General features: G+C 44.5%; 1 protein-coding gene across 6 annotated transcripts in view; it reads left to right on the top strand.

Moving 5' to 3' along the window:
* The first annotated feature begins 382 nt into the window (after positions 1-382).
* RCBTB1 (RCC1 and BTB domain containing protein 1) overlaps positions 383-23,422 on the top strand; it is a 64,113-nt gene continuing 41,073 nt past the window's right edge. For 3 of the 6 annotated variants that reach the window (XM_064493176.1, XM_064493175.1, XM_031466417.2), the window contains exons 1-5: positions 383-503; positions 13,455-13,530; positions 13,641-13,810; positions 14,201-14,351; positions 21,388-21,554. In XM_064493176.1, the coding sequence (XP_064349246.1) occupies positions 13,685-13,810; positions 14,201-14,351; positions 21,388-21,554 (444 nt within the window). In that variant the 5' untranslated portion in view covers positions 383-503; positions 13,455-13,530; positions 13,641-13,684. Of the gene's footprint in view, positions 504-1,014; positions 1,082-13,454; positions 13,531-13,640; positions 13,811-14,200; positions 14,352-21,387; positions 21,555-23,422 lie in introns of all 6 variants that reach the window. The other 3 variants (XM_064493174.1, XM_064493177.1, XM_031466418.2) reach the window with 3 other exon arrangements.

The raw sequence follows: 23,422 nt of genomic DNA, 5'->3' as shown, positions 1-23,422 counted from the left end.
GTAGTGCCCACAGTAGGCAGAGCGCGCTATGGGGCAGGCAGAGGAGTTTCCAGTGGCTTGTCCGTCCTGGGTCCCTTTGGGGTGGCTGGACAGCTCTCCCCACGGCCAACCATCTGGGGAGGGCGGCAGGGGCCGCCACTCGCGCGTCCCGGGTTTCCTAAGAGACAAAAGCCTGAAAGTCTCGGCAGCCACCTAGCGCCACCGCCACTCTCCGCAGCGCCGGGGGCTGGACTCGGACGGCCGATCGGCTGGCCCAAGGCCAAGAGAGCGCAGGCTCGCGGCGGGCCCGCGGGCGGATTCGCCCGGAGCAGGCGGGGCGCCGGCATCACGTGAGGCGGCCCTGACACGTGACCCGGCGGCCCGCCCCCGGCGCCCCCTCCAGCTCCGCCCCTTCCCCGGCCACTAGCTGGTGATTCTCCGGCTCGCGCCGCTTCCGAGGTTCCCGCGGAGCTCCTGGTGGCCGGGCCTGGATGGACGGCGCGCGGCCGCGGCTGGGCTCCCAGGTAGCCAAGGTTGTGGGGCGGTGCGGGCAGGAGCTCGTGGAGGCCCCTTCTGCCCCTGCCTTCTCCTTGCTCCCCCTTTCCCCGCGGGGCTGTCGCCGCGCCCCGTTACTCCTGCGCCCTCCCTCCCTCGTGCCCTCCTGTCCCGGCCCCGGGATCCCCTGGCCTCCCCCACCGGCTCCCGGCCCGCAGGGCGCTGCGTCCGGGCGGGTGATGGGGCGGTCAGTCCCGCACCGTTAGCGCCTCCGCGAGCGTTTCTTCCGAGGAGGAGGTGGAGGGACAGGGTGGGAATAGGCTCGGGAAAGTTTTCCCTGCTCCCTCTCTTTTTTGAGCTGCAGGGACGCGATTTTGCTCGTTGTTAAAGCCTCACCGCTCTCGGCGCTGTTCGGCTGGGAGGAGACCGCCCCTCTTGTTCTCCCTCGGCCCTCCCTAAGATCCTAGCATCTCCTCCTCCGCCTCCAAAGGGTAGTGGGGTCACAAACCATACTCTACGCCGTTTGCCTTTCTTCCACAGCAGAGTCCACAAAGGGATTTCGCTTAGTAGGGAGTTCTATCCAGAGTGCAGTGAACGGAGTGAAAAGGTATTTCTCTTGTTCTATCTCGGGTAGGCTATCTGCTCTGTTTTATTTAAGATGACCATCTAGGCACTCTGTTCTCTCGAGAGCGGCTTTTTGTTTGTATTTGTTTGCATGTGAGACACTCCGAAGTCTACTGCAGAACTCTTTGCACCTGGGGACTGCAATTTTAAAAAGCAATATTATAAGGCTTTAAAAAAAAACCCAGTTTTATAGTCTTGTTCGTCTTTGGCCTGTTCTTTGTGGGGGAGAATTATAGCTCTTGGGGGCAAAAACTGAGTTTCTGAAACGTGTGCATTGTGGGCTAGTAACAAAACATCAAGGTATAAAATGCTGAAAGGAATGAAAAGTGATTTAACCCTGACAACCCAGACAGTTTATGGTATGCTTTGAATTTTAGAAACTTCATTTGAAATGAGCCTGGGTGAATTTCACCTCTCTGAACTGCTTTCAAGGTTGAATATACAACTGTATATGTAGATTCTATTAATATAGCAGTTAATCTGTGGAATGGATATCTTTTACCATTGTGCAAAAACTCGTCTATTAATACTTCTAGACAGGTCATTTTAGACACAAAAGCACAAGGTAAAATTTATATCATCTAAAGATGAGAAGTTAGTATTTTGGATAATAAGTCCTTTTTACTATACAAATTTATTGGGTTGATGTGTTCAGATGGTGAGTTTTCAGGTTGTAACATATTGTGGTATCCAAATCCGGTTCATTCCTGAGCCTAGGAGAGCCAGTAGCAAAAGTTTGAGTTTTGAAGAACAAATCTTCAGCCAAAATTTTCTTTGGTTCTTGAGTTTAGATAGAGTTTGGATAGCAAGAGTTCAGATAGCTGGGGCTCTCTCTATTTTTTAGTATTAGATACACTTCAGAAAAAATGAGATCATTCTCCTGCATACATAATGAATTGTAAGGTGTGAGATGACTTCAGAAAATGATGAATCCCAGCCGGGGAATACTATACTCAGACCATTCCTGAAGAATGGTCTCTGTTCTCCCCACAAGCCCAGAAAAGAAAATGCCATGGCTTTTCTGAGCTTAGTATTGCACAGGGCAAAAAGAATACATTTGCCCAGGTATTCTTTCTGATGCCTAAGAAGAAATTCTGGTTTTGGAAATTGACAGTCTGTTTCTTCTCTAGGGCTTCAATCCTGAATTCAAGTGGTATCACGGAAACATCAGTAATACTGTTTACAGCTGTGGTAGAGTGTTTCCAAAGATGACTGTCAGCAGTTGCTCCCATCCCTCTATTTGATTGCTGCTCCTTCCATCAAGGTGTGGGGTCTCTTTCTGCTCCATGTGACTTTCTTTGACCAATAGAATATGGTGGAAGTGCTCTGTGCCTGTTCTGTGCAGAGTCCTGAAGAGGCCTGGCAGCTTTAGCATTCACCCTGTAGGAAGCCAATCAGCATAAAGAGAGGCTTGAGCTAGACCAGGTGGAGAAAGAGAGCCCACCTAGAGTGGCCCAGGTTTGTGAGCAGGGCCTGTTTCGGCCCTAATCAAGCTCCCCGTGCCTGTGAGCTCATGAGTAAACCCAGCTGAGTCCAGTCAAAACTTACTGAGAGCAATAACAAATTGCTACCTTTTTAATCCACCACGTTTTGGGATGGTATGTTACTCAGCAAAAAAGAACTGAAACAACAACTTAGCACCTCTAACCATAAAACCCCTGGAACAAATCTAATTCACATTTAAATCAGTCCCAAGATGTGATCCCTGAGCATAAAATTGTGGTCAGCGTATACAGTAGTGTAACTGAGCAGGACCCCGTGGGACCTTCGAGGATCAGGCCCTCCCTCATATCCTCTGCTGCAGCTCCTCTGAAGCACCCAGATAATAGTATCTTGTATATTTCCTGAGTTTTTCAGATGCTTAAAATCACCACCAAAGGGAAGAAATTAACTACTTGGTGATGGAGAACAAGTGGCCCCCAGACCTTCTGGCGCCTAGGGGTTGCTAGTGTAGATCACCCTGTTACCACAGCACCAACCAATCAGAGAAGTGAGCACAGCTGATCTCATACCCTCTGCCCCCGCCCCCCCCCCCCCCCTTACCTGGCCTTTAAATATGCTTTGCTGAAACCCTTTGGGTAGTTTGGGCTTTTCTTGGGCATGAGCCACCTCCTCCTCCTTGCTCAGCCCTGCAAGAAACCTTTCTTTGCTCCAAACTTCGATATTTCAGTTTGGCCTCAGGGTGTGGCATTGCCTTTGGTAACAGTAGCATGCTTTAAAGATAATTAATTAAATCTTCATATTACATAGGGATGTACTTATTGAATTAGTTAAACTGAAGACTGTCTGTATCTTGTGCTCTCCTAGGTTACTGATTAAGTCAAAAATCACTTTCTTTTGTGTGATTGGTTATTGTTTGTATATATGATTGTTATTATCAGTGTTAACACTTGGTGATATGATTATCTGACATGTTTTAAAGAAACTGCCCATTATTGAGATGACAGATGTGTGGTGTTCCTTGCAGTTTGTTATTTGATGAATTTAGCCCTGTGATTGTAGTTATCAGTCCTGACAGTACAGATGTAAGATCTGCAGCAGTAAACACATGTCTGAGAGGTGCTTTGCTTTCAAGGGTCGAGGAGAGTGAATCTTAATGCAAATGGTCATTTCTAGTGTATATGTTACAGGATTTTAAACAAAACAGGTGATGGATTTTTCAGGGACATTCCTCATTGCCTTCAAATGAGAAAATCCTGTGAGCAACTTTCCATTCCAACTCTGGTTAGATCGGTTTTAAAAACACACACACAAAAAACCTCTTTCCTGGAGAAGAAAATCTCAGGCAATCAGATGGGGTATCTATGTAGACTTACGGTCTCCAGCTTCCACTGGGCTCTGTCTTATCATCTTTCTTGGTTTCCCTGGTCAGTGCTCTTTCGCATCCTCCCTGGCGACTGCCTCAGATTTTCCTACCCTTGTTTTATGGATTTACCCCACTTTCTGTTGCTACCTCTCCTCTTACTCTCAACAGAAAGCCGTCCCTCTTCCTTCATAGGGAGAATAGGTGACCTCAGAAGAGAATGCCCTCAAATGCAAATCAAACCCACAGTGAGACAGCACTTCGCACCCACTAGGATGGCTATAATGAAAAAGATAATAATCAGGAGAGGATATGGAGAAATTGGAACCCTCTTAAACTGCTGGTGGAAATGAAAAATGCACACTCATTTAGCAGGCTCTCATTAGCAGAGACAGAGAAGGAGAAAGAAATTGCTGCAAACTCTGGTTCCCTGGTCTTTAAACTCCCTTTCTCCAGATCCATCCTTTCCTTCCTCTCTTGTGATAGAAGATTCTGCCCTTTCTACAGCTTGTCGACACCTCTCCTTCAGATCTCGTTCCCTGTTCTCAGAAACCTCATTTAGTTCTGACCTGCTCATCTTTCTCTCGGCTGGCTCCTTCGCATTAACACTTAAACCTTTTCAAGTCTCTAACATGTTTAAAATAAAAAGATCACCCAAAATATGTCCTTCAGCTCCAGCCCATTTTATAATCACTCTCCTTTCTCCTTTACAGTCAAAATTTCTTGAACAAGTTCTTTATATTCATTGTTTTCTTTTCGTCACCTTTCATACTCTCTTTGACCTGTCGCAGCCGGGGCTTGTCCATCCATGACCTCCCTGAAACTCTTGTAAAGTTCACCAATAATTTTTGTTAAATCCAGTGGGCATTTCTCAGCCCTTACCTTGCTTAGCCTCTCAGGAGCTTTTGACACTGACACCACCTCCTCTGTGTGACGCCCCAGTCCCGAGGCTTCTGAGACACTGCGTTCTCCTTGCTGGTTGTCTCCCGACCCTGCCTGGTCCTTCCCTGTCTTTGAGGCGTTCTCCTTGTCCCTTTGCAGTTGGAGTTCCTCTGAGTTCTGTCCAAGATCCCCTTCTCTTAGTCCGCACACTTTTTCCTGAGTGAGCTCCTGCCAGATTTCCAAATCTCCAAGTGAGATTGCCTTCTTGATCTTCAGATTTTATAAATCTATCTGTTGGACATAGCCACTTTGATATCCCACAGGTAGCTAGATGTAAAATGTCCAGAGTAGAATTCCTCATCTCGCCCTGAAACTTGCTGTGTTCTGTGCCATCGTGAGTGGCATTATAGTTCCCCCGGTTGCCTAAGCTCAGCATCTGAGTGTCATCTCTGGGCTCTGCCTCTCCCTTATCCAGCTCCCTCCTCCCATTCAGTCAGTTACAGAATGCTTTTGAGTCTGTCTCTGGCTGTTTTCTCCACTTCCGTTCCCCTGGCATAGGCTTCCATTCTTTCTGGCTCTGAGTCCGTCCTGTCCTCCTCCATCACCCTCATCTCTTCTCTGCATTCAGCCAAAGTACCTTTCACAGACATACAGCGGATCACACCACTTCCCTGCTTAAGATCCTTTCGTGGTTACTTGTTGCTCTTAGGATGAAGTCTAAGCTTTTTGGCTACAGCCATGCTAAAGTTCTTTCAGTTTCTCCACCAGGCTTTTTTTACCTGGCATATGTGTTCCCTGTTTCTGCTGTCTGCCTTCTCTTCAGGTATTTGCCGCTTCCCAGTTCTGGTGTTTCCACAGCTTCCAAACCTCCTGGTCAGAGCACGGCCACACTGGCCAGCATCTGTTTATGTGCTGGACCCTTCCGGCTCCCTAGAAGTTCTGCTGGGGGCTGGGGAAGGGTGGTGCTGGCTTCTTGTTTACCTAGAGGACATTCAGCAAACATTTACTGTGAATACGGTGTGGGGCTGCCTGTCCGTTGCTGGGAATTTAGTTTGGCTTTAGGCCATCACAGGGTACAGTTGATACTTTTCATGCAGCAGAGTAGAAGATGAGATCACTTTAGAGATATCCTGGCAGGAAAGGTTCATGATACCGCAAATAGATTTGAACTTGGGCCCCTCTGGTCCAGCCTTGGACTCATTAGAAAAATAAAATGAAGTATTACATTGTGTTCTATCCATTTCTTTAACTGTTGACCCATTTATTTTTATGTGGTCTGTTTTGCAAAGTCTGTATGTTTGGTGCAACAAAGAACAAAACCGTAGAAGAAAATTATTTGTAATCATGGGGATTTCTTTTCTAGTTTCCTTTTGAAAATAAAAGTGTCTCATGAAAGCAACAGCTTCACAACCTCGGATTTTTTTTTTTTTTTTTTTTTTGCTGTTAATGTTATTGCCAGGTTGTTGTGCTAACCTGAGCACATGGCTTCGGTAGAATTGTTTCTTCACGTACAGTGAGCTGTCAGATTCCAGGCGTCCTAGAATTGCCTAAAGCTTTCGGCCTCTTGGATGATGGAGCTAAAGAATTGCTTCCCGATCACTATGGCAAATTGTGTTTCAAGTCAAGTGACTTGTTGGTGGTTGGGAAGTGACAGTTGTCTTCTTAAATGAGTGATGAATTGGAGCAAAGCTGCTGAGGCAAAGGGCAGTCACAGTGTTAGGAAATTCTAAGACAGCAGTCACGCTGTTTTTAGACGACTGTAGGAGGATTAACTCGTCACCTTTACAGCTGCAACTTTGAGGGATGGCATAACTCCTCTGGAGAATGCCTAGAGTCCCTTGTCTTTGTGAAATTTGTCAGGTATTCAGGACTTTCTTTCCTTCCCTACCTATCATTCTGTCAGTGTGGTAATGTTGCAGAAGAGAGAGGTGGTGATGCTGTTCTAGCAGCTGGGGCAGTAACAGTGTCAGTGTCTCAGCAAACCTCTGAAACATTGCTTCTTTGCAGTACTTATACCAGAGAAGAGATGAAAGTTTTAAAGTGCATTTTTATTTAAACATTTGTAAGGCTGATTCTCTTAGAGGCTTGCTTGGGCCTGGGAAATACGCCTGGTGTCTAAATCAGAGTCGTAGCATCTGCTCAGTCTCAGAAAGCTCACCGGAATAAGTATGGAAGAAATTGATGTAACTTGTGGCTCTTTTGTAACTTGAGGGTTTTTGAATTGCTTTTGCTGTAGTGTAGATATGTGACATTAAGTTGTAAATTGCACCTTCAAAAGTCCACCCCACGCCCTACAACTCCTCTGTTTGAAAGTTTTCCTAGAATTGAGATACAGTGTACTCAAAAATAGGGAAAGGTGGCCACACCCTTAAATCTTTTGTGTTCAAATGGGAACTTCCACTGGTGAAAAAGGAAGAAGGCTATGGAAAAAACTCTTGTTCCTGCAGGAAATCTGGATGATCTTCACTGAGGAAGTGCTTACATTTTGTCATGTGCTAGGATACTGAGAATTTGACTTCTGGGATTTCATATGTCAGTTTTCTGGGCGATTGAATTTTTATATAGTTTAGCTGTTGTGCACATAATTTTTTTCCACTTACACATTAACACTTATCCCGTGGACTATATATTTGCATGTCGTGTCTCATTGCTTAGTTACTCCACTTACGTTGGCATTCTAGGTTTCCACTTACTAGGATTGACTTTGTCCTTAAGCTCCTGAGAGGCAGGGACCGTGGTTATATTGCTTTATGGTTTCCCCCAGCATTATTGGTGTGTGGGGTCATTGTCAGACAAATTAACATATTTTGTCATTTTGTTCACATGAGCATGTGGAAGTGCTTTTTTTTGTAAGGCATCTTAGACTTTATCAATAGCTTATTAACTATGAACAAATTCCTATTATGAGGTGACTTAGCAATAAGCTGATAACTAAAGTCATCATCCAGTTTATGAAAATAGAGAAATCTTCATTAGGGATCTTCAGTTTATATGTAAGTGCTTTAATTTAATATTTTGCAATGAAAACAATCATGTTTCATATTTGACATTCCTGTTTCAAATAGTCTGAACCTGGCTTATGGCTTGTATGTTGAAGAACGTATAGGGCATTTTTAAATGGATTGTTCCAGCATTCAGAGTCCTTCCTGTTTCCTGTGAGGTTATCAGCTTCCACCATAAAGAATGATACAAATTCACTCCATGCCCCAAGGATGACACCAGAAGAGTCAGAATCATGGGGCTAACCAGTTCTGCAGGATTGCTTGCTCTGTTTTGACCTCTTTTTCTTAGCCAGCTTTTAGGTCAGCAGAAGACGAGTCAGTCAGGAGGTGTAAAGTCCTGTCGGTGACATCAGCCTCCTTTGTGCTGAACATACCTGGTTAGAGCTGGGGGGATGAGGTCTGTGTGAAAGCCACATGCTGGCTTACAAAGCAGCCCTAAACTTTTAGTACTGTGTAGTATTGAGACCATTCTTTCATCAAAAACAAAGTTTTCCTATACTATTTTCTTCATTTCCTGTTTTTTTTAACTTTCTAAACAGAATTCAAATATATTTTTGTTAGATCAGTAAAGCAAAGCCCTCCCCCCACCTTCCCTTAATACTGGGTTCTCCGGGGAAGGGACAATAAATGTGCTGTTAGAGGGATCGAGACTGGTTGCTACGTTGCTCCTTCAGTCTTCTAGTTCTAAATGTAGATTTCTAAAATTGGAAGGTCTGTGTGTGCCCTCCTGAGTGAATTTGCTTCCAGAGTGTAAAATGAAATAACCTTTCTTCACTGTGCCACCCCCAGCGCTGAGGGACAGTGTCAGTCGCTGGGAAGAGCCAGCCAAGGGGATGGCTGTAGCTCTGTAGAGCTGATGGACACAGCAAGTCTGTGGGAACGTAGGCTGTATTTTCAGGTGCCAAAGAAAATCCAGGTGTGTTGGCATGTTGTCCTCAGAGGGCAGTAAACTCTTTTCCAGGCTCTGCTTGCTTTCCACTTTTCTGTTCTTCTATCCTTGCTTTATCTCCGTCAGCAAAAGAAGAAAAAATCACTGATTCACCTCTTAATGAGTGATAATTCAGTCTGAACATATCAGTGCTATTTATGAGAAAGTAGTTCCTAAATAAAATAGTAGATAAAAATAATGTTGCAAAATTCACTATCTTATTGAACTTCAGAAGCAACTATTTAATATATCTGAAATGCTAATTACAACTCATTTTTATGATTATCAGTCAAGCCCTGGAAGGACCTGTTCATCACAGCAGTTAGTTTGGTCTAGTTTGAATTGCTGTATGTACTGGCAAGTTCTAAGATTATGTCTGTTCTAGAATTGTTCCATTCCGAATTTCCCTAATCTGAACTTGCCTTCCCAGGACAGAATTAATGAATTATGATTGTACTTTTCCAAAATTATTTTTTTAGGTCTGAAACCCTTCTACATTTAATTTTAAAAAATATATCTTAGTCCATAGCCCAAGGGTGCACCTTGTGCCACAAACTTGTGAGCTCCCTGAGGACAAAGGTCGCATTTGGTCTCCAGGGCCTACCTCCCAGTGGTTTTTGGAAGAATGAAGGAACCAGTAACATTCTCAAAGTTTAGCCAGGTTAACTGAGACAGGCATATTGTGGAATACATTTCTTTTAGAGGTAATTTTTACATTTGGAGCATTTTAAAAACAGATGCTGGTGTACATTTATGAGACAAGATGAAGTCAGAAGGACGTAGTGTTGGAGAAATTCAGTCATTAAAGGGCCAGGACTGAGGTTCTCTGTAAGAGGAATCTGAGGGGAGGGGGTTGAATCCTCCTGACTGTGCCATTTACTGCTCTGTGACTTGGGAGGTCATTTCACGTTTGAGCCTCATCGTCACCTGGTAAGAGTGGATGGTGGTCTCTTCCTTGGGAGAGTGTTATGAAGGTTAAATTAAATAATGTGTGTGAAGCTGCCTGGCACAGTATCTCCAACAAAGCAGGTTCTTGATGGTTGTTATTTGTTAGTTTCTAACCTCCTGCTCTTTGTTTGCTTCCCTGGATTGTGTTGCTAGGAGTAAGTTATTTGCTTCGCCAACATTACTGCCTTTTTTGCTCTCATGAATTCACAAATCCCCCTTAGCTTCTTCATTACATCTTGAACATACAGTTGTAGATCTTTATAGAACAGCTTTTTGGGAAACCCAGGCTCAGGAAAGTTAGTGGCACATCCCACTGATTGATTAAAAGTAAACCTGGGGGTAAAACCCAGGCCTCAGGACTCCCAGTCCTTTCTAATATGCCAAGGCTGTTGCTTTTTTGAGAAGTGTGGACATGGAAGATATAAGACCTGATTTCTGTGTTGACTCCCAGGTTACAAGTGTTGGGAGAAATAGCTCGTAAAATAAAGCTTCAAGTAATTTAGCAATGAGTAAACTCAGTTCATATAATAAGCCATCATTAGGCAAGTTAGCTTGATTTTTCAGCAGATTACCATACCCTTAGGGCAGAGTTACCTGTAAACTGGTTAATGACTTCAGGGTAATTTTACTGCTCTTAGGAAATTGTATGGCTTTGAATGATAATATCCCTTTGTGTTGTAATTTTAAAGGTGGTGAATCATATTTTTTATTAATTATTTCCCCCTATTTAAAATGTAATTGTATATTATATAAAATATTAAATTTTGAAGAGTGATACGGTTCATATTCTAGGAAAATAAGACTTCTGGAGTTTTGTGACATTTACCTGCTTATATTTACACTGTTTCACTTTTTGTGGTTTTTTTCCTACTGTTATGTAAGAGGCACAAGGCAGACCATTTGGGAGGCATCTTTTTTTTGTTTTTAAACTTCTAAAAGCATTTAAGACAATCTTCTTATGATACAAAGAACACTCACAAATCAAGAGCAAAGTGAAGAAAGACAGTTCAGTAGGAAAGATAGGGGCCTTATGTAAAAGGGTGACACCTGGGCTCTTAATCACATGAGACTGAGAGGGGAAGGGTGCAGACGCTGGCTCCAGGTGTTGGAGGAAAATGGGGCATGAGATGATGGTCACGTCCTAGGTCTTGGGCGAGTCCCTGGGATGGGACATGCCCCAACAAGTAAGGGTCCTTTGGGCAGGAAGGAATTCAAGAGCGAGCTGTAGTGAGTGAAGGTAGATTTATTCAAGGAGACACATACTCCATAGACAGAGTGCAGGCTGTCTCAGTGGTCAGGAGAGAGCGACCACCAGGTGTTTGTAGGGTTGTTAGTTTTTATGGGCGTGGTAACTTCATATGCTAACAAATGGAAAGATTATTCTAAGTACTTGGGGAAGGGGCTGGGATTCCCAAGAATTGGGCTATCACCCACTTTTTGACATTTTATGGTCAGTGTCAGAACTGTCATGGCACCTGTGGGAGTGCTGTTCAGCACGCTGATACACTACAGTGAGCACTGATACACTACAGTGAGCGTGTGATGAAGCTCAGGGTCTGCTGGGAGTTGAATCTTCCCCTCCCTTGGTGCTAACTGCTGTGTTTTAATGGTTGCGCGCTGCCTTCCCACCTTGGCATGGCTTCACGTCCTGAGTCTGCCACTTACTAATTTGAGCAGACTCGTAAAATCTCTGCCTCCATTTCCTTGTCTGTAAAGTGAGGATTAAATGAAGTAATAAATATAAAATACTTGTAACAGTGCTTGGCACATAGTGCTCAAGACGTGTTAGTTGTTATTGTCGCCATGATTGTGATTTTTAAAAAAAATGCCCAACCTCACTCACTGTAAGAGAAATTCAAGTTTAAGCACAACTGAGACACGGTGATAATACACACTGTGCAGCAGGGTGTGGGTGAAAGGTGCTGCCGTACACGGCTTTTCTGTATGCCGGTGCTGCTTCAGTAGAGGACAGCGTGAAATCCCTGTGAAAGGTAAGACAGCCGTTAGACTTTGACCCTGCAGGAATTTATCTTAGAAACTTATGTGTACTCAAAGACATGTGTAAACAGTAATGTATGCAGCCAGTAATTTCAGTATTCCTGTTAGCAACAGACTGGAAGTGACTTAAATGTCTCAGTAGAAAGAGGTAAATTGTTGAATCCATTGGTGGAATGCTCTATAGACTCATTGAAAAGAACGAAGTAGGCCTTACACGAGCTGGTACAGAATGGTTCCAAGGATGCCCTGCTAGGGAGGGAAACGCACTCGCCCACACTCACGCATAATGTTGGGTAGGTCTGCGCTGTCCCTGGAGGGAATTAGAAGCAGCAGCTGGGAGTGGTTGCCTTTGAGGAGAAGGTCAGGAAGGATGGCAGGGAGACTTTCCTATCCCCTTTTGTACTATTTGAAACAAAAAATTTTTAACGTGTTTATGTATTCGTTTTTAGCCTTTGCCAAATCCTTTACCAGTTCCCACCAACACACACACACAGACACACACACACACACTCATGCGCACTTTTCAGAACATTTAAATGTTATTCCAGGAGTCTGGCTGTACAGTGATAGGGACCAGCCTATCCTGATGGTGTTTAATGCCCATTTTTTTTTTAAGTGAAAGCAAGTTTATTTAGAGCGATACACATTCCATAGACAATGAGGTCCAGTTTCAGAAGGGAGGTGACCCCTTTAATGCTTATTGAATACGCGCTGTGACCCTTGGGGCATAGCAGGCACCTGGTCATTGTCATACAAGTTGGAGCTGTTGGGAGAAATCTCCCTGGTGACGGACACTGCATCCTTGACTGTAAGCCCAAACCCCGAGGCTGTCTCTGTAGGTGCTGTCAGAGGTGCTGGAGCCCGAAAGACCTTGGCTTGCTTGGCTATTTTTAGAGGTCTGAGAGGAGGGTAAGTAGGTAGGAACTTCAAGAGTTCTGAACCTCATTAGGAAATCCTGGTTATATTTGTCAACTATTTGGCTCTGTTTCAGTTTGCAGAGGTGAGAGCCAGAATGGAAACTCACTTAGCACGATAGATTTTACGCTTTGTACAGCCCCCTGGAATTTCAAGAAGTACTTTTTGACCCTGGAAGAATTGGAGCCATGATCAGGACTCTTTGTGTAAAACTCCTTAAATAGGTTAGATTTGGGATTTTAGGGAAATTTATGCACATCTCTACTTTCTGTAGGGTACTCATTAAGCTAATTGCTATTTGCATGACGGGTATAGTCATCGGTTCTGACACCAAGATGCCGGTGAACTGTCTTACCCTTTGTTCATATAACTTTCCTTAGTGTGAAATGAAATGTGGGCTGTATATGTGTAGAACATGTGGTCATATAAATTAGGACCAGAATATAATACTTTGCTTTATGGTTTCATCCAGTAAATCTTAGGCTACTGCTTCTCAGTATTTTTGCCACTCTGGGCTCTGAGGGATGTCCCATTTCTATCATTAAACAGTGGCTCAGTGTGGCAGTGCTTTTCTGCGAGGGATGGGGTCTTTCAGGGCATCCTGGGGCAGCAGTGGGAGAGTGGGGAGGTAGATGTGATGATTCCGACTTCCATAACACACACACTCTCTCTCCTAATCCAGAATCAATTACCTTAGACCAAAGAATGTTGTAACCTTTATCTCAATACCCCGGAGGGAAAAATACCTGATGAGACCTTGGTTTCATCTAATTAGCATGTTTTCTCTCCATTATCTGCTGTCGGGTTGCAGATAAATATGTGTGTGACAGGTAAGCACTGACTTGTGGGCAAGACAGACAGCTGGTTCCTCCTATTACAGGAAAAGGCCCAGGTTTGAAGGTGGAGGAAGGACTGGACACATTGCTGGGGAACGTGAGCGACCCATTTCACCAAAAGTAGGTGGTGTATTCTGGAATTGGCTTTTGTTTCCTTTTATTAACATCTTTCTAAGTTAGTTTAGTGGTGATTTAATTTTTTTTTTTGGAATCCTTTTTGTTTGTTACAGCAAAGATGTCGGCTTATTTGTAGGAATTACTTGAAGCCCGAGTCATGGTGGATGTAGGCAAGTGGCCAATCTTCACTCTGCTCTCGCCTCAAGAAATTGCATCTATTCGGAAGGCTTGTGTCTTTGGCACCTCAGCCAACGAGGCACTGTATGTTACTGACAACGATGAGGTAAGAATCTCTCAAAACCCAGAGTTTAATTTGGGGGCTTGTTTTGGGGTTGAGCCTTAAAGCGTGCAGTTTGAAGACTGAGAAAAGGTGGGACATAAAGGGAACCTGAAATCCAAGAAGTCAGTGTCTTGGATAGAGTTTGTCCTTTTTTCCCATTTCTTGGTTTACTGCCCCTCGTCCCTGCTACTCTGAGTGTCATTGTGTAGCCAAATATTCTAAACCGTTAAGTTGTGTCAGCAGAGGTTGAATTTTTCTTCACAGCCACGTCGCTCTCTTCCTTCCTACTGAGCTATCAAACTGAGATTAAGTGTGTAGGACTTTCCGAGTGGAGAAGGGAGCCTTTGTGTGACTTCAGGCCGAGTGACTCAGACAGAGCTGTTTGTTTCCCAGGTCTTTGTGTTTGGACTGAACTACAGTAACTGTCTAGGAACTGGAGATAACCAGAGTACACTGGTACCCAAAAAGCTGGAAGCCCTATGTGGAAAGAAGATTAAAAGCCTTAGTTATGGGAGTGGACCGCATGTTCTTCTCAGCACTGAAGGTACGGTGGGAGCAAATCCAGCTTCTCAGTTTGGGGGTAATTGAGCAGTGAATTGTAAGCCAAGGCATGGCAGGGCTGTGTCAGACAGTGAATTTCGAATTATTTGTTCCTCAATTTTTGAGGGGAAGTACATAAAGCACACAAAAGTTAAACACTTCAGGCTCCCTCTGGAGCAGGCATAGGATGACTTGCAAACTTCTGAGGTTTTAGACGACGTATGTAAAGTTGTGGAAGACGAGCTAAGCGAACAAAGTGGTGCTTCAGCCTAATTTCTCAGTGTGTTTGTCGTAGCAAGGCAACGTCCAGGTTTTGCTTGGTATATTTTTATAAACACAGGTGATACTGGTTTTCCTTTCTTTGTGTAGTTTCTGAATCTTGAATTCAAGAAGTCTCAGCTCACACCCTGGTGTTCCTGTGGGTGCCACATGGAGAGGACGTGGGGTGGATTCTCCTTTTCCTCTGCCTCCTCACCATCACTGAGGGTCCTCTGCGTTCTTCCTCGGGGATGTATGTGCACTGCAGGCACCCAGAACTCTCTGAAAATCTGCTCTGTGAGGCCCAGCTTCTTCCCTGTATGTTGCAGGCGCATTAGTTCTTGCTCCGTCTCTAGCTCTTTGTTGGGTAAACTGCGTGTGGGAGAGCTGGCTTCGCTGCCTTTCTGTCTCTAGTCTGGGGAATCACAGCTTCCTTGGATGTGACTGTGGGTCTTAGTATTGAGCTTTGTAGTTGCCTATAACTTGCATCTGAATCCTCTCCAAGGTCTCTGCATCTTTCTCAAGCTGTGAGATCCAGATCTGAGCGTGATTGTTGAGTAAGAGCGTAACTGGTATGGAGCATAATGAGGTGATTATCTGGCTTCCGCCTTGTATAACCATGCCTCCTGGCATCACACAGGCTCTTCCAGGCAGTTGCTGCTTTGCTGACTGGTTCAGCTTTGTCACCCATCATGACCTGATGATTTAATGTTTTCATAACACGTGTTAATTTTAACTAGGCACTGATTTCTGACTATAAAATACTGAAGCAGTTTTTTTTAGAGCAAACATACTAAAACATATACATTCAAATTCTTGGTTTTCTTCCAAGTGGTGACCTTGGGAAACTATAACTCTTCTTTTGGAGTTATTTTCAGAGTCTAAATTATACAGTTTTATCCATCTTGAGTGTTACAATTAAGATGTAAATAAACATAAAACATACAAATATAAAATAAGTGGTTTTCTTGTGGGCGTAGTCTTTCTGTTTTTAATTCCATTTTGATAGAATACATTTTACACAACATACATTAAACATGCTGTACACCATGTATCATGTATGCATGATACATATATGTGTGTGTTACACATTAGAACAGATAGTCACGATTTAAAAAAATCTAACGCTTTAAGCCATCAAATAGTTTATGGCTTTTAGTAAAAAAGACAGAAGGGCTCTGCCTCACCCTCTTCACTCTTAGAAATTGCTCTTCAGAAGGAGCGACTTTTTAACTCCTTCAGATGTTTCTTCTGGTATTTCATCTCGTATTTTTAAGCCTGTGTTGCTATTTCTGAATTTTCAGTTTTAGGTATTATCATTTGACTTTTGTAATGGAGATAGAATTCAGCTCCCTTTCTCTTACCTTCCCTCCCCTTACCCCATCACTGTTAGTGATATCACCACCATTTTGGTTAAATCAGTGTTCAGTGTTCACATTACTAGGACTCTGTAAGGATTATTTATAGCTGAGCCATCTCCTTTCTTGTACCGCTGTTTATTTTCTGAGCTTTTCTAGGCATCCATCATTAACGTGTGCCCACGCTCTTCCATAGCACAGTATTGCTTCTCAGCGTCTCTGAGCACACCGGGTCATCTCCGGAGGCCTCTGTGCCCCTGCTCCAGCCTGGACTGGTCACTCTAGGCTCCCGCACAGCTGTCGGCTAGAACTTCATTTCACCTGCATCCTGGAAGTCCTTTCACCTTTGTCCTTTCTGGATCCCCTATTTTTTGTGTCCTGTGTCTTTCTCCTTGGATTATACCCTCACTTGGGCAAAATACATTCTTTAGTAGCTTCCCAAGGAAGGGGATGTGAGAGAAATCTTTGAGACCCTGTCTTAAAAATGCCTTTATTTTACCCATGCAATTGACCAATGGTTTGGCTGAACAAAAAAACAAAACAAAAAAACCCCCAGTATTTAATGTTCCAGTCCTTTGATAGTATTTTGAGCATTTGCATCTACTACCTGGTATTCAAAACTCGGTCCAGAGTAAGGGTCTCTTTCTGTTAGGATCCATTTATAGTCCCCAGGGCTACTGGCATTGGTCCAATGTCCTCACCAGTCAGCTCTGTGCAGGGCCTTCTCCTGGGGAATTTTCCCGGTAGCCATCTGCAGTCCCTGTCTCTCTTGTTGACAGAACCATTCTTGTTGGCGTTCTGTGCCTCTCAGGGCACAAGAGGTATATATCTAGGTTTGCCTCATCTCTGGATTACTGCAGCGCCCCCGTGTCCTCTTGTTTCATGGACCCAGGGGCCACCTCAAGGGAGAGCACCAAATGGTCCACTTGGTGGCTCCAGTCACCTTCCGAACCTGGAAGGGGGTTCTTGTCATGGCATCGACACGTCCACCAGTTGTCCCTTTAACAGTCCGGTTTCCATTGCCCATCTACCCAACCACATGGCTGGGCCACTGGCTGCAGCCCATGCATCAGTGAAGACCCAAACCTGGGGACTTTTACCATTGCTCAATTCTCCCATCACCGCTAGGGAGACAGCCTGCAGTTCACTGAGCTGATTTATTCTTGCCTCCTTCAGTCAGTCTTGCCATCCGCTGGTCTTAATGCGGCTACTTTCCAAACAAGATATTATCCATTTGTCTTGGAACTGCCGTCTGTAAAGCAGGCAGCACTCGGTTGCTCAGTTAGAGCTGCTCACAGGGCACGTCCACGGGGCAGTCGGTTCCAGCATTTCCTCAGGCGGCTCTAAAGTCGGTCGTGGAGGAGAGGCTGCCTGCTTACACTAGGGCAGGCGCCTGCATTCCCCGGCAGCCTGCTCCCGTGTGAACCGTTTCCGTTTTATTATGGAACTCTGCTGGGCACTGCCTTCCTTAGTGGAGTGCTGCCCCGACATCACCCAGGACACTGTGGGTATGTCAGCTCTCATGATTATTTTATGTCCTTCTCAATGCCCAGTAGCAGGCTGCTAATTGTCTCTCAGGTGGTGTGTACTGAGAGGCAGCATCTGGGAATTTTCTGGTCTGAAATCCCAGTCATCACTGCTGGGAGGTGCTCATGGGTTTGCCATAAGCTCTTGCTGCAAAGTGCAGGTAGAAGACACCCCCAAAATCGTATCTTTGTGGGTCATAAAGCCGCAAAGGCATTGGCAGAGCCTCTCCCTTCTAATTTGGACTCGGTCTGCTCTTGTTTATGTCCCCACACAGTATAGCTTTCTTTTGGCTAATGATGTAGATGGGAGCTAGCATTGTTCCCAGATGTGGACTTTGCATCCTCCAAACACCAGATAAACCAGCCAAATGCTGGGCTGCTGCTGCTTTGGACCTAGGGGTGGGTTGCAGCAGCAGTTTAGTTTTAGTCTCCTGTGGAATATCCTGTGTGGCTTCAGCAGATTATTCCTGAGAATTTTTCTGTTTGGGCAGGCCCTGGGACCTTAACGGGATTTATCAACCAGCCCTGGTTGGTTGTGTGTGTTGTCATTGCATTCAGATTAGTCCTATCTTAATTATCACAACATTGTAAACTGACTCTACTTCAATTTAAAAAACCCAAAAAACAAATTAGTTGTGTCTTGCTCTTCAGTTTCTGATACCATCATAATGTCATCAAGACCTGCATCAAGTCCGAATCCCTTCGGACCACATTATGATAGTCAGCCAGTGAGTTCAGATAACCCCGTGGTGGCAGAGTAAGAGTGAACTGGGATCCTTCCCACGTGAAGGCAGACTGCTGCTGACTCTTCTCTGAGATGGAGACGGAGAAGAAAGCAGATGTGAGGTCAGCCCCTGAGTTCCGCCTCCGTCAGCCTGCAGAGTCTTCTGTGTGCTTGACATCGTGCGGAGAACTGCTCAGGCCGTGGGTGGCACAACTTTATTTAAGCCTCCGTAGTCTACGGTTAATCCCCACGAGCCATCCGCCTTTCTCCCTGGCCACATGCAGCTGTCGTATAGCGAATTCGTGGGCACCAGCACTCCAGCTTCTAGCACACCATTAACTAAAGCAGTGAGCTCTTCTCACCCCCCAGGTGTCCCGTACTGCTCTACAGTGACCACCTGTGTGGGTGCAGGCGGGTCTCCTGGTTCCAGTCTAGCGAGCCCAGTTAAAACCAGCGTGAGGGCAGATTTACTTGCCTTCTGTTTTATAATATTAGTTTGGGGAAGCAATGTCCAGTCAGACGTAATATCCAGCTCAATAATACATTCAGGTAAAAGAGATGTGACCACCTCACACAAAATCTGTTCCAAAATCCCAGTTTTCATCCAGACTTTCATTTGAATCCCATCAGCTGTTGCCTGTCCACTGCGTCCTCCTGTTCTGACCTTAGCTGTTAAGACTTCACCAACAGCTTGTGGAATCACAGTGCATTGGGCTCCTGTATCAAGGAGTCCCAGGAAAGTTTCTTCTCCCTCCTGCTGGCTGTCCTACCCACACTGTGCTTTTGCCCTTGGGTGCCTGGCTGGGGGTGGGGCCAGAAGACCCTGGCTTTCAGGTTAATCTTTATCTTGATTAATCTTCCTTCCAGGGGATTCCTGGTTGGGGATTCTCATCTTAATCCTTGCCTTCTGGCTTTTTAAGCACCTCTAAGCTGGGATAAAGTGGACTTGTTTGGAGTCCTTTAATGTTAGAGACCAACATGGGGTCCCATTGGTTGACCAATTTCTGGCAGTGCTGTAGCCACACCTTGATTTCAGCTTCATCACCCATCCCTCATCAATGTCTGCTTTGCTCATCCCATTTTTCAACAGTCATCTGAAGGCTTTCGCTCTACTGGTTTGAGTTCCTTCACTCTCCCCTCTGTTTCTCCCCATTTTCATAATTAACGTTCTTGGTATTGGTAAGACCCATACAGGAAAGCTGAGATAGCAGATCTGATGATGCTTCTCATACTGTTCGATTTTGTAGCAGTCACAACAGGGGCACTCTCAGTCACAGCACTTACCAGTTGGCATATTCAATGGATGAACATCCCAGTCATCGTAAAGCTAATCCCACGTCTCTTGCATACAGAGCCTCCCAGCTGCTTCGTTGAGGGCGTTCCATTTGACATTTATAGGGGACTTGCAAAATACCTTTTCTCAGGATAAGCACACTCTACAGTGGCTTTTATCCAGTCCACCAGCTGGACTGTTACCTGGGGAATAACCTCCTGTGTAGTGTGGATCATGTACAGCCATCTGTGCTTGTTCAAAAGAGCTGTGGCTCCTGCATCCACCCACATGTGCTGTTCCACCCTGCAGCCTTCAAAACCAAAAACACCGACCTTAAATCAGTTACTGTCACAATCCATTCAGTGCAGGTTCCTCAGGAAGCTGATGATACCGGTCCTCCACATGAGCCAGTTCCTTCACACTGTGTCCCTGGTTTTAGTCGTTTCTTGGTCTTGCCCTTCCTCTATATTAACTACCTTCCTGGTGTACAGAGGTCTTAGAGGTACTTTCTGTTGCCCCTGCATAATTTTTCCCTTTCTAGGCAGCTTTGAGGCAAACGACTGAAGCTCAGGTTGACCCAAATCTGAGCTTGGTTCAGCATCAAGGCCTGACCCGGCACTTTTTTATTTTCATTTTGGCTTACAGATAAAATAACCAAGGAATTGTATATTTAGCATGCCTCTTAGTACTTTGTTTTTCCTTATGTATCCAGTGAACCAGCCCCTTGGGAGTTGGGTCTGCTCCAATTTCTAAATTCCATTGGTAGCTTTTACCTTTAGAAACTGATCACAGTATAGCTGCAGTTTCCTACCACGGTGACTGGTCACCATCCAGGGATCAATATTTCCTCATTTCCTGCCCTTTTATCCTTTCTCTTCAAAAGCCACATGTGTCCATGAGCCAGGGCTGTTTTTGCAAATCCCATTTCTGACTCCAACTAAACAGAGTTCCTGGACACAGTTGTGTTGTGTGTGTGTGCGTGCGTGCGTGCACATGCTTCCCGACACCAGCAAGCAGTCTTTGGATGCCAGTCTTTGGGTGTCCAAGAATTTAACCCAATTCTGACATAGTCTATCTGGAGATAGAATCAGGTTCCACAGGTAAAGGACTCAGTCCCACAAGACCACCTACCTCAGATGCTGGTGGCCAGCCCAGGTTGTTACCTGTGCTTCTGCTCAACCTGCTGCAAAAAAAACCAAAAAAACAAAAAAACCCCCCTCTCTTCAGGTTTGATTAGTTTACTGGAATGACTCACAGAACTCAGGAACATCTGTTTACCCACCAGATTACTGATTATTATAGAAGGCGACTAAAGGATATGAATCAACAGCCCGAATAAAGGAGCTTCTATCCTGTTGGAGCTTGGGGCCTGGCACAGTGGGTTGTGTAAAGCATTCGGCCTCCCCAACGTGGAAGCTGTCTGAAAAGGGGCCAAAAATCTGTCCTTTGGAATTTTTATGGAGGCTTCCTTACATAGTCAGAATTAAGTCATTGGCTAATGGCAGTTGATTCAACCTCCATGCCTCCTCCCTTTTCCGGAAACTGGGGAGTGGGAAGAAAAGTTCCAATCCTCTAATCATGTGGTTGATTCTCCTGGCAGCAGCCCTACTGTCTTTAGGTGCTTCCAAAAGTCACCTCATTCACATAACAAAAGATACTTTTTAGCTTTCTCAGCACCTAGGTTTTGGGAGCTGTGAGCCAAGAGCTATGGATGAAGACCTGATATATGCAAGAAATATATTTTCATCAGCTGAATGACCAAATAGAGATTTCTTACAAATCACAATATTGCAAAAAGAAATGAAGGTTGGGGAATGAGTTGTGTAACGTCTGGAGAAGGAAGTACAGGGGTTACTGTTTCTTCCTTGAGCTGATTCTTTGTGTGTGGCCATCCTGTATAGATGGAGTTGTTTATGCCTGGGGCCACAATGGATATAGCCAGCTTGGGAATGGGACGACCAACCAAGGCATTGCTCCCATCCAAGTCTGCACCAACCTCTTGATCAAGCAAGTGGTTGAAGTAGCTTGTGGCTCTCATCATTCAATGGCTCTGGCAGCTGATGGAGAGGTAAGTGTCCTGCCTTTAGTCTTTATTTTTAAACTGTGGTAAAATACACATAATATAAAATTTACCTTCTTAACCATTTTTAAGTGTACAATTTAGTGACATTAAGTACATTTACATTGTTGCGTAACTGTCACCACCATCCATCCACAGTACTTTTCATCTTGCAAAAGCGAAACTCTGCACCCATTAAACATGAACTCTCCACTTTGTCTCCCCACCAGCCCCTGGCAACCACCATTCTACTTTCTGTCTCTAGCTACCACTCCAGGTACCTTGTGTGAAAGGAATCATACAGTTTTTATCCATTGTGACCGCCTTATTTCACTTGGCATAATGTTCTCAAGGTTCACCTGTATGGTAGCATGTGTCAGAATTTCATTTCTTAATAAGGCTGAATAATATTTCATTGTTTATCTATTTATCAATTGATGGATTTGGGGGTGGTTTTCACCTTTTGGCTCTTATGAAAGTGCCTTTATTTATTTATTTATTTATTTATTTATTTATTTATTTAGGGGGCTAATTAGGTCTATTTATTTTAGAGGAGGTACTAGGGACTGAACCCTGGATCTCATGCATGCTGAGCATGCTTTCTACCACTTGAGCTATTCCCTCCCCAAAAGTGCCTTGCTTTATTTTTACTTTATTTTATTTTTTTGAGTGGGGGAGGTAATTAGGTCTTTTTATTTTAGAGGAGGTACTAGGCATTGAACCCAGGATCTCATGCATGCTGAGCTCACATGCCCTCTACCACTTGAGCTATTCCCTCCCCAAAAGTGCCTTGCTTTAAAAAATAATGAAATAATGACCACATTTGTACTCCAGTATGGTGTTGTTAACTGAAATAAATGCACTGCCTTAAAGTTGAGAGTTATGTTTTATTTGGTGGACATTTCTGAGGACTCAAACCCCTTCGAGCCTGGGATGACACTCTCTTAGATCGCTCTGAGGGACTGCTCTGAAGAGGTACGGGAAGAGCTAGGATGTATAGAGTTTTACAACAAAGACCAGGTAGTTGGAACATTAAAAGATTACTTGTTAACTGAAGAAAACGAGACAGATCAAGTTAAAGAATTTAGCGCTTTTCTATGTATGGGAGGCAGCAAACCTTTGGGCTCATTGAATTCATTCCTTTGACAAGCATCTAGCTGTCCTGTCCTTTCTTGTTCTGAGTCCCCTCAGAGTGCACCATTGTGAGTGGCTACAGAGGCTGGGCTGCAGGCTTGTCTTCGCTGGGGGATGGTGGCAGCAGCTGATGACTTGATGGCTTCAGGATTCTTTGCTTACTGATATGGCTTGCTGTATTTTTCATTCACAGTGTGAACATAGCAGCCCTGCGCGCATAGCTAAAAACATTATGGGAACAAGCCCTTTTGCTAACACAGCTTATATTATGTGATCAGCACCACTCTTTTGATGACTTAATTCTTAAGACAGTTGAGTCTCATGCTCTTTGCTAAGACTACAAATCAGCTGTGTGTGACAACTTTCTGTATTTTTGTTTTTTTAATGACCCCATCCCTTGAAGTCTATCTTGTTTTTCAGTAAATGTAATGATGTCAGTGGGTCCTGTGCAACTTGTTTATCCCCCAAGTTCCATGCTTGTCTTAAATACTACTCGTCCTGTTGATTCTCCCTTCCAGTCTCCTGTATCCTCTTGTTCCTCTCCATCTCCATCACCTTAGGTCAGGCCTTGTCATCTCCTGGACTGTTGCTATGGTCTCTTTTATTCCATGGCTTTTTAATTGGTCTCCCTGTGTGGTTTGATTTCTCTGCCCCCCTGTAATTTCTGAGACACAGATCAGATCACATTGTTCCCTGTTCAAAGTCCTTCAGGGGTGTTACAGTGAGTCTACTAAGTAGGGCAG

The sequence above is a fragment of the Camelus dromedarius genome, chromosome 13, assembly GCF_036321535.1.
Source record: "Camelus dromedarius isolate mCamDro1 chromosome 13, mCamDro1.pat, whole genome shotgun sequence".
Lineage (NCBI taxonomy): Eukaryota > Metazoa > Chordata > Mammalia > Artiodactyla > Camelidae > Camelus > Camelus dromedarius.
The sequence above is the reverse complement of the archived record's forward strand: the minus strand, read 5'-3'. Positions and strand labels throughout refer to the sequence as shown.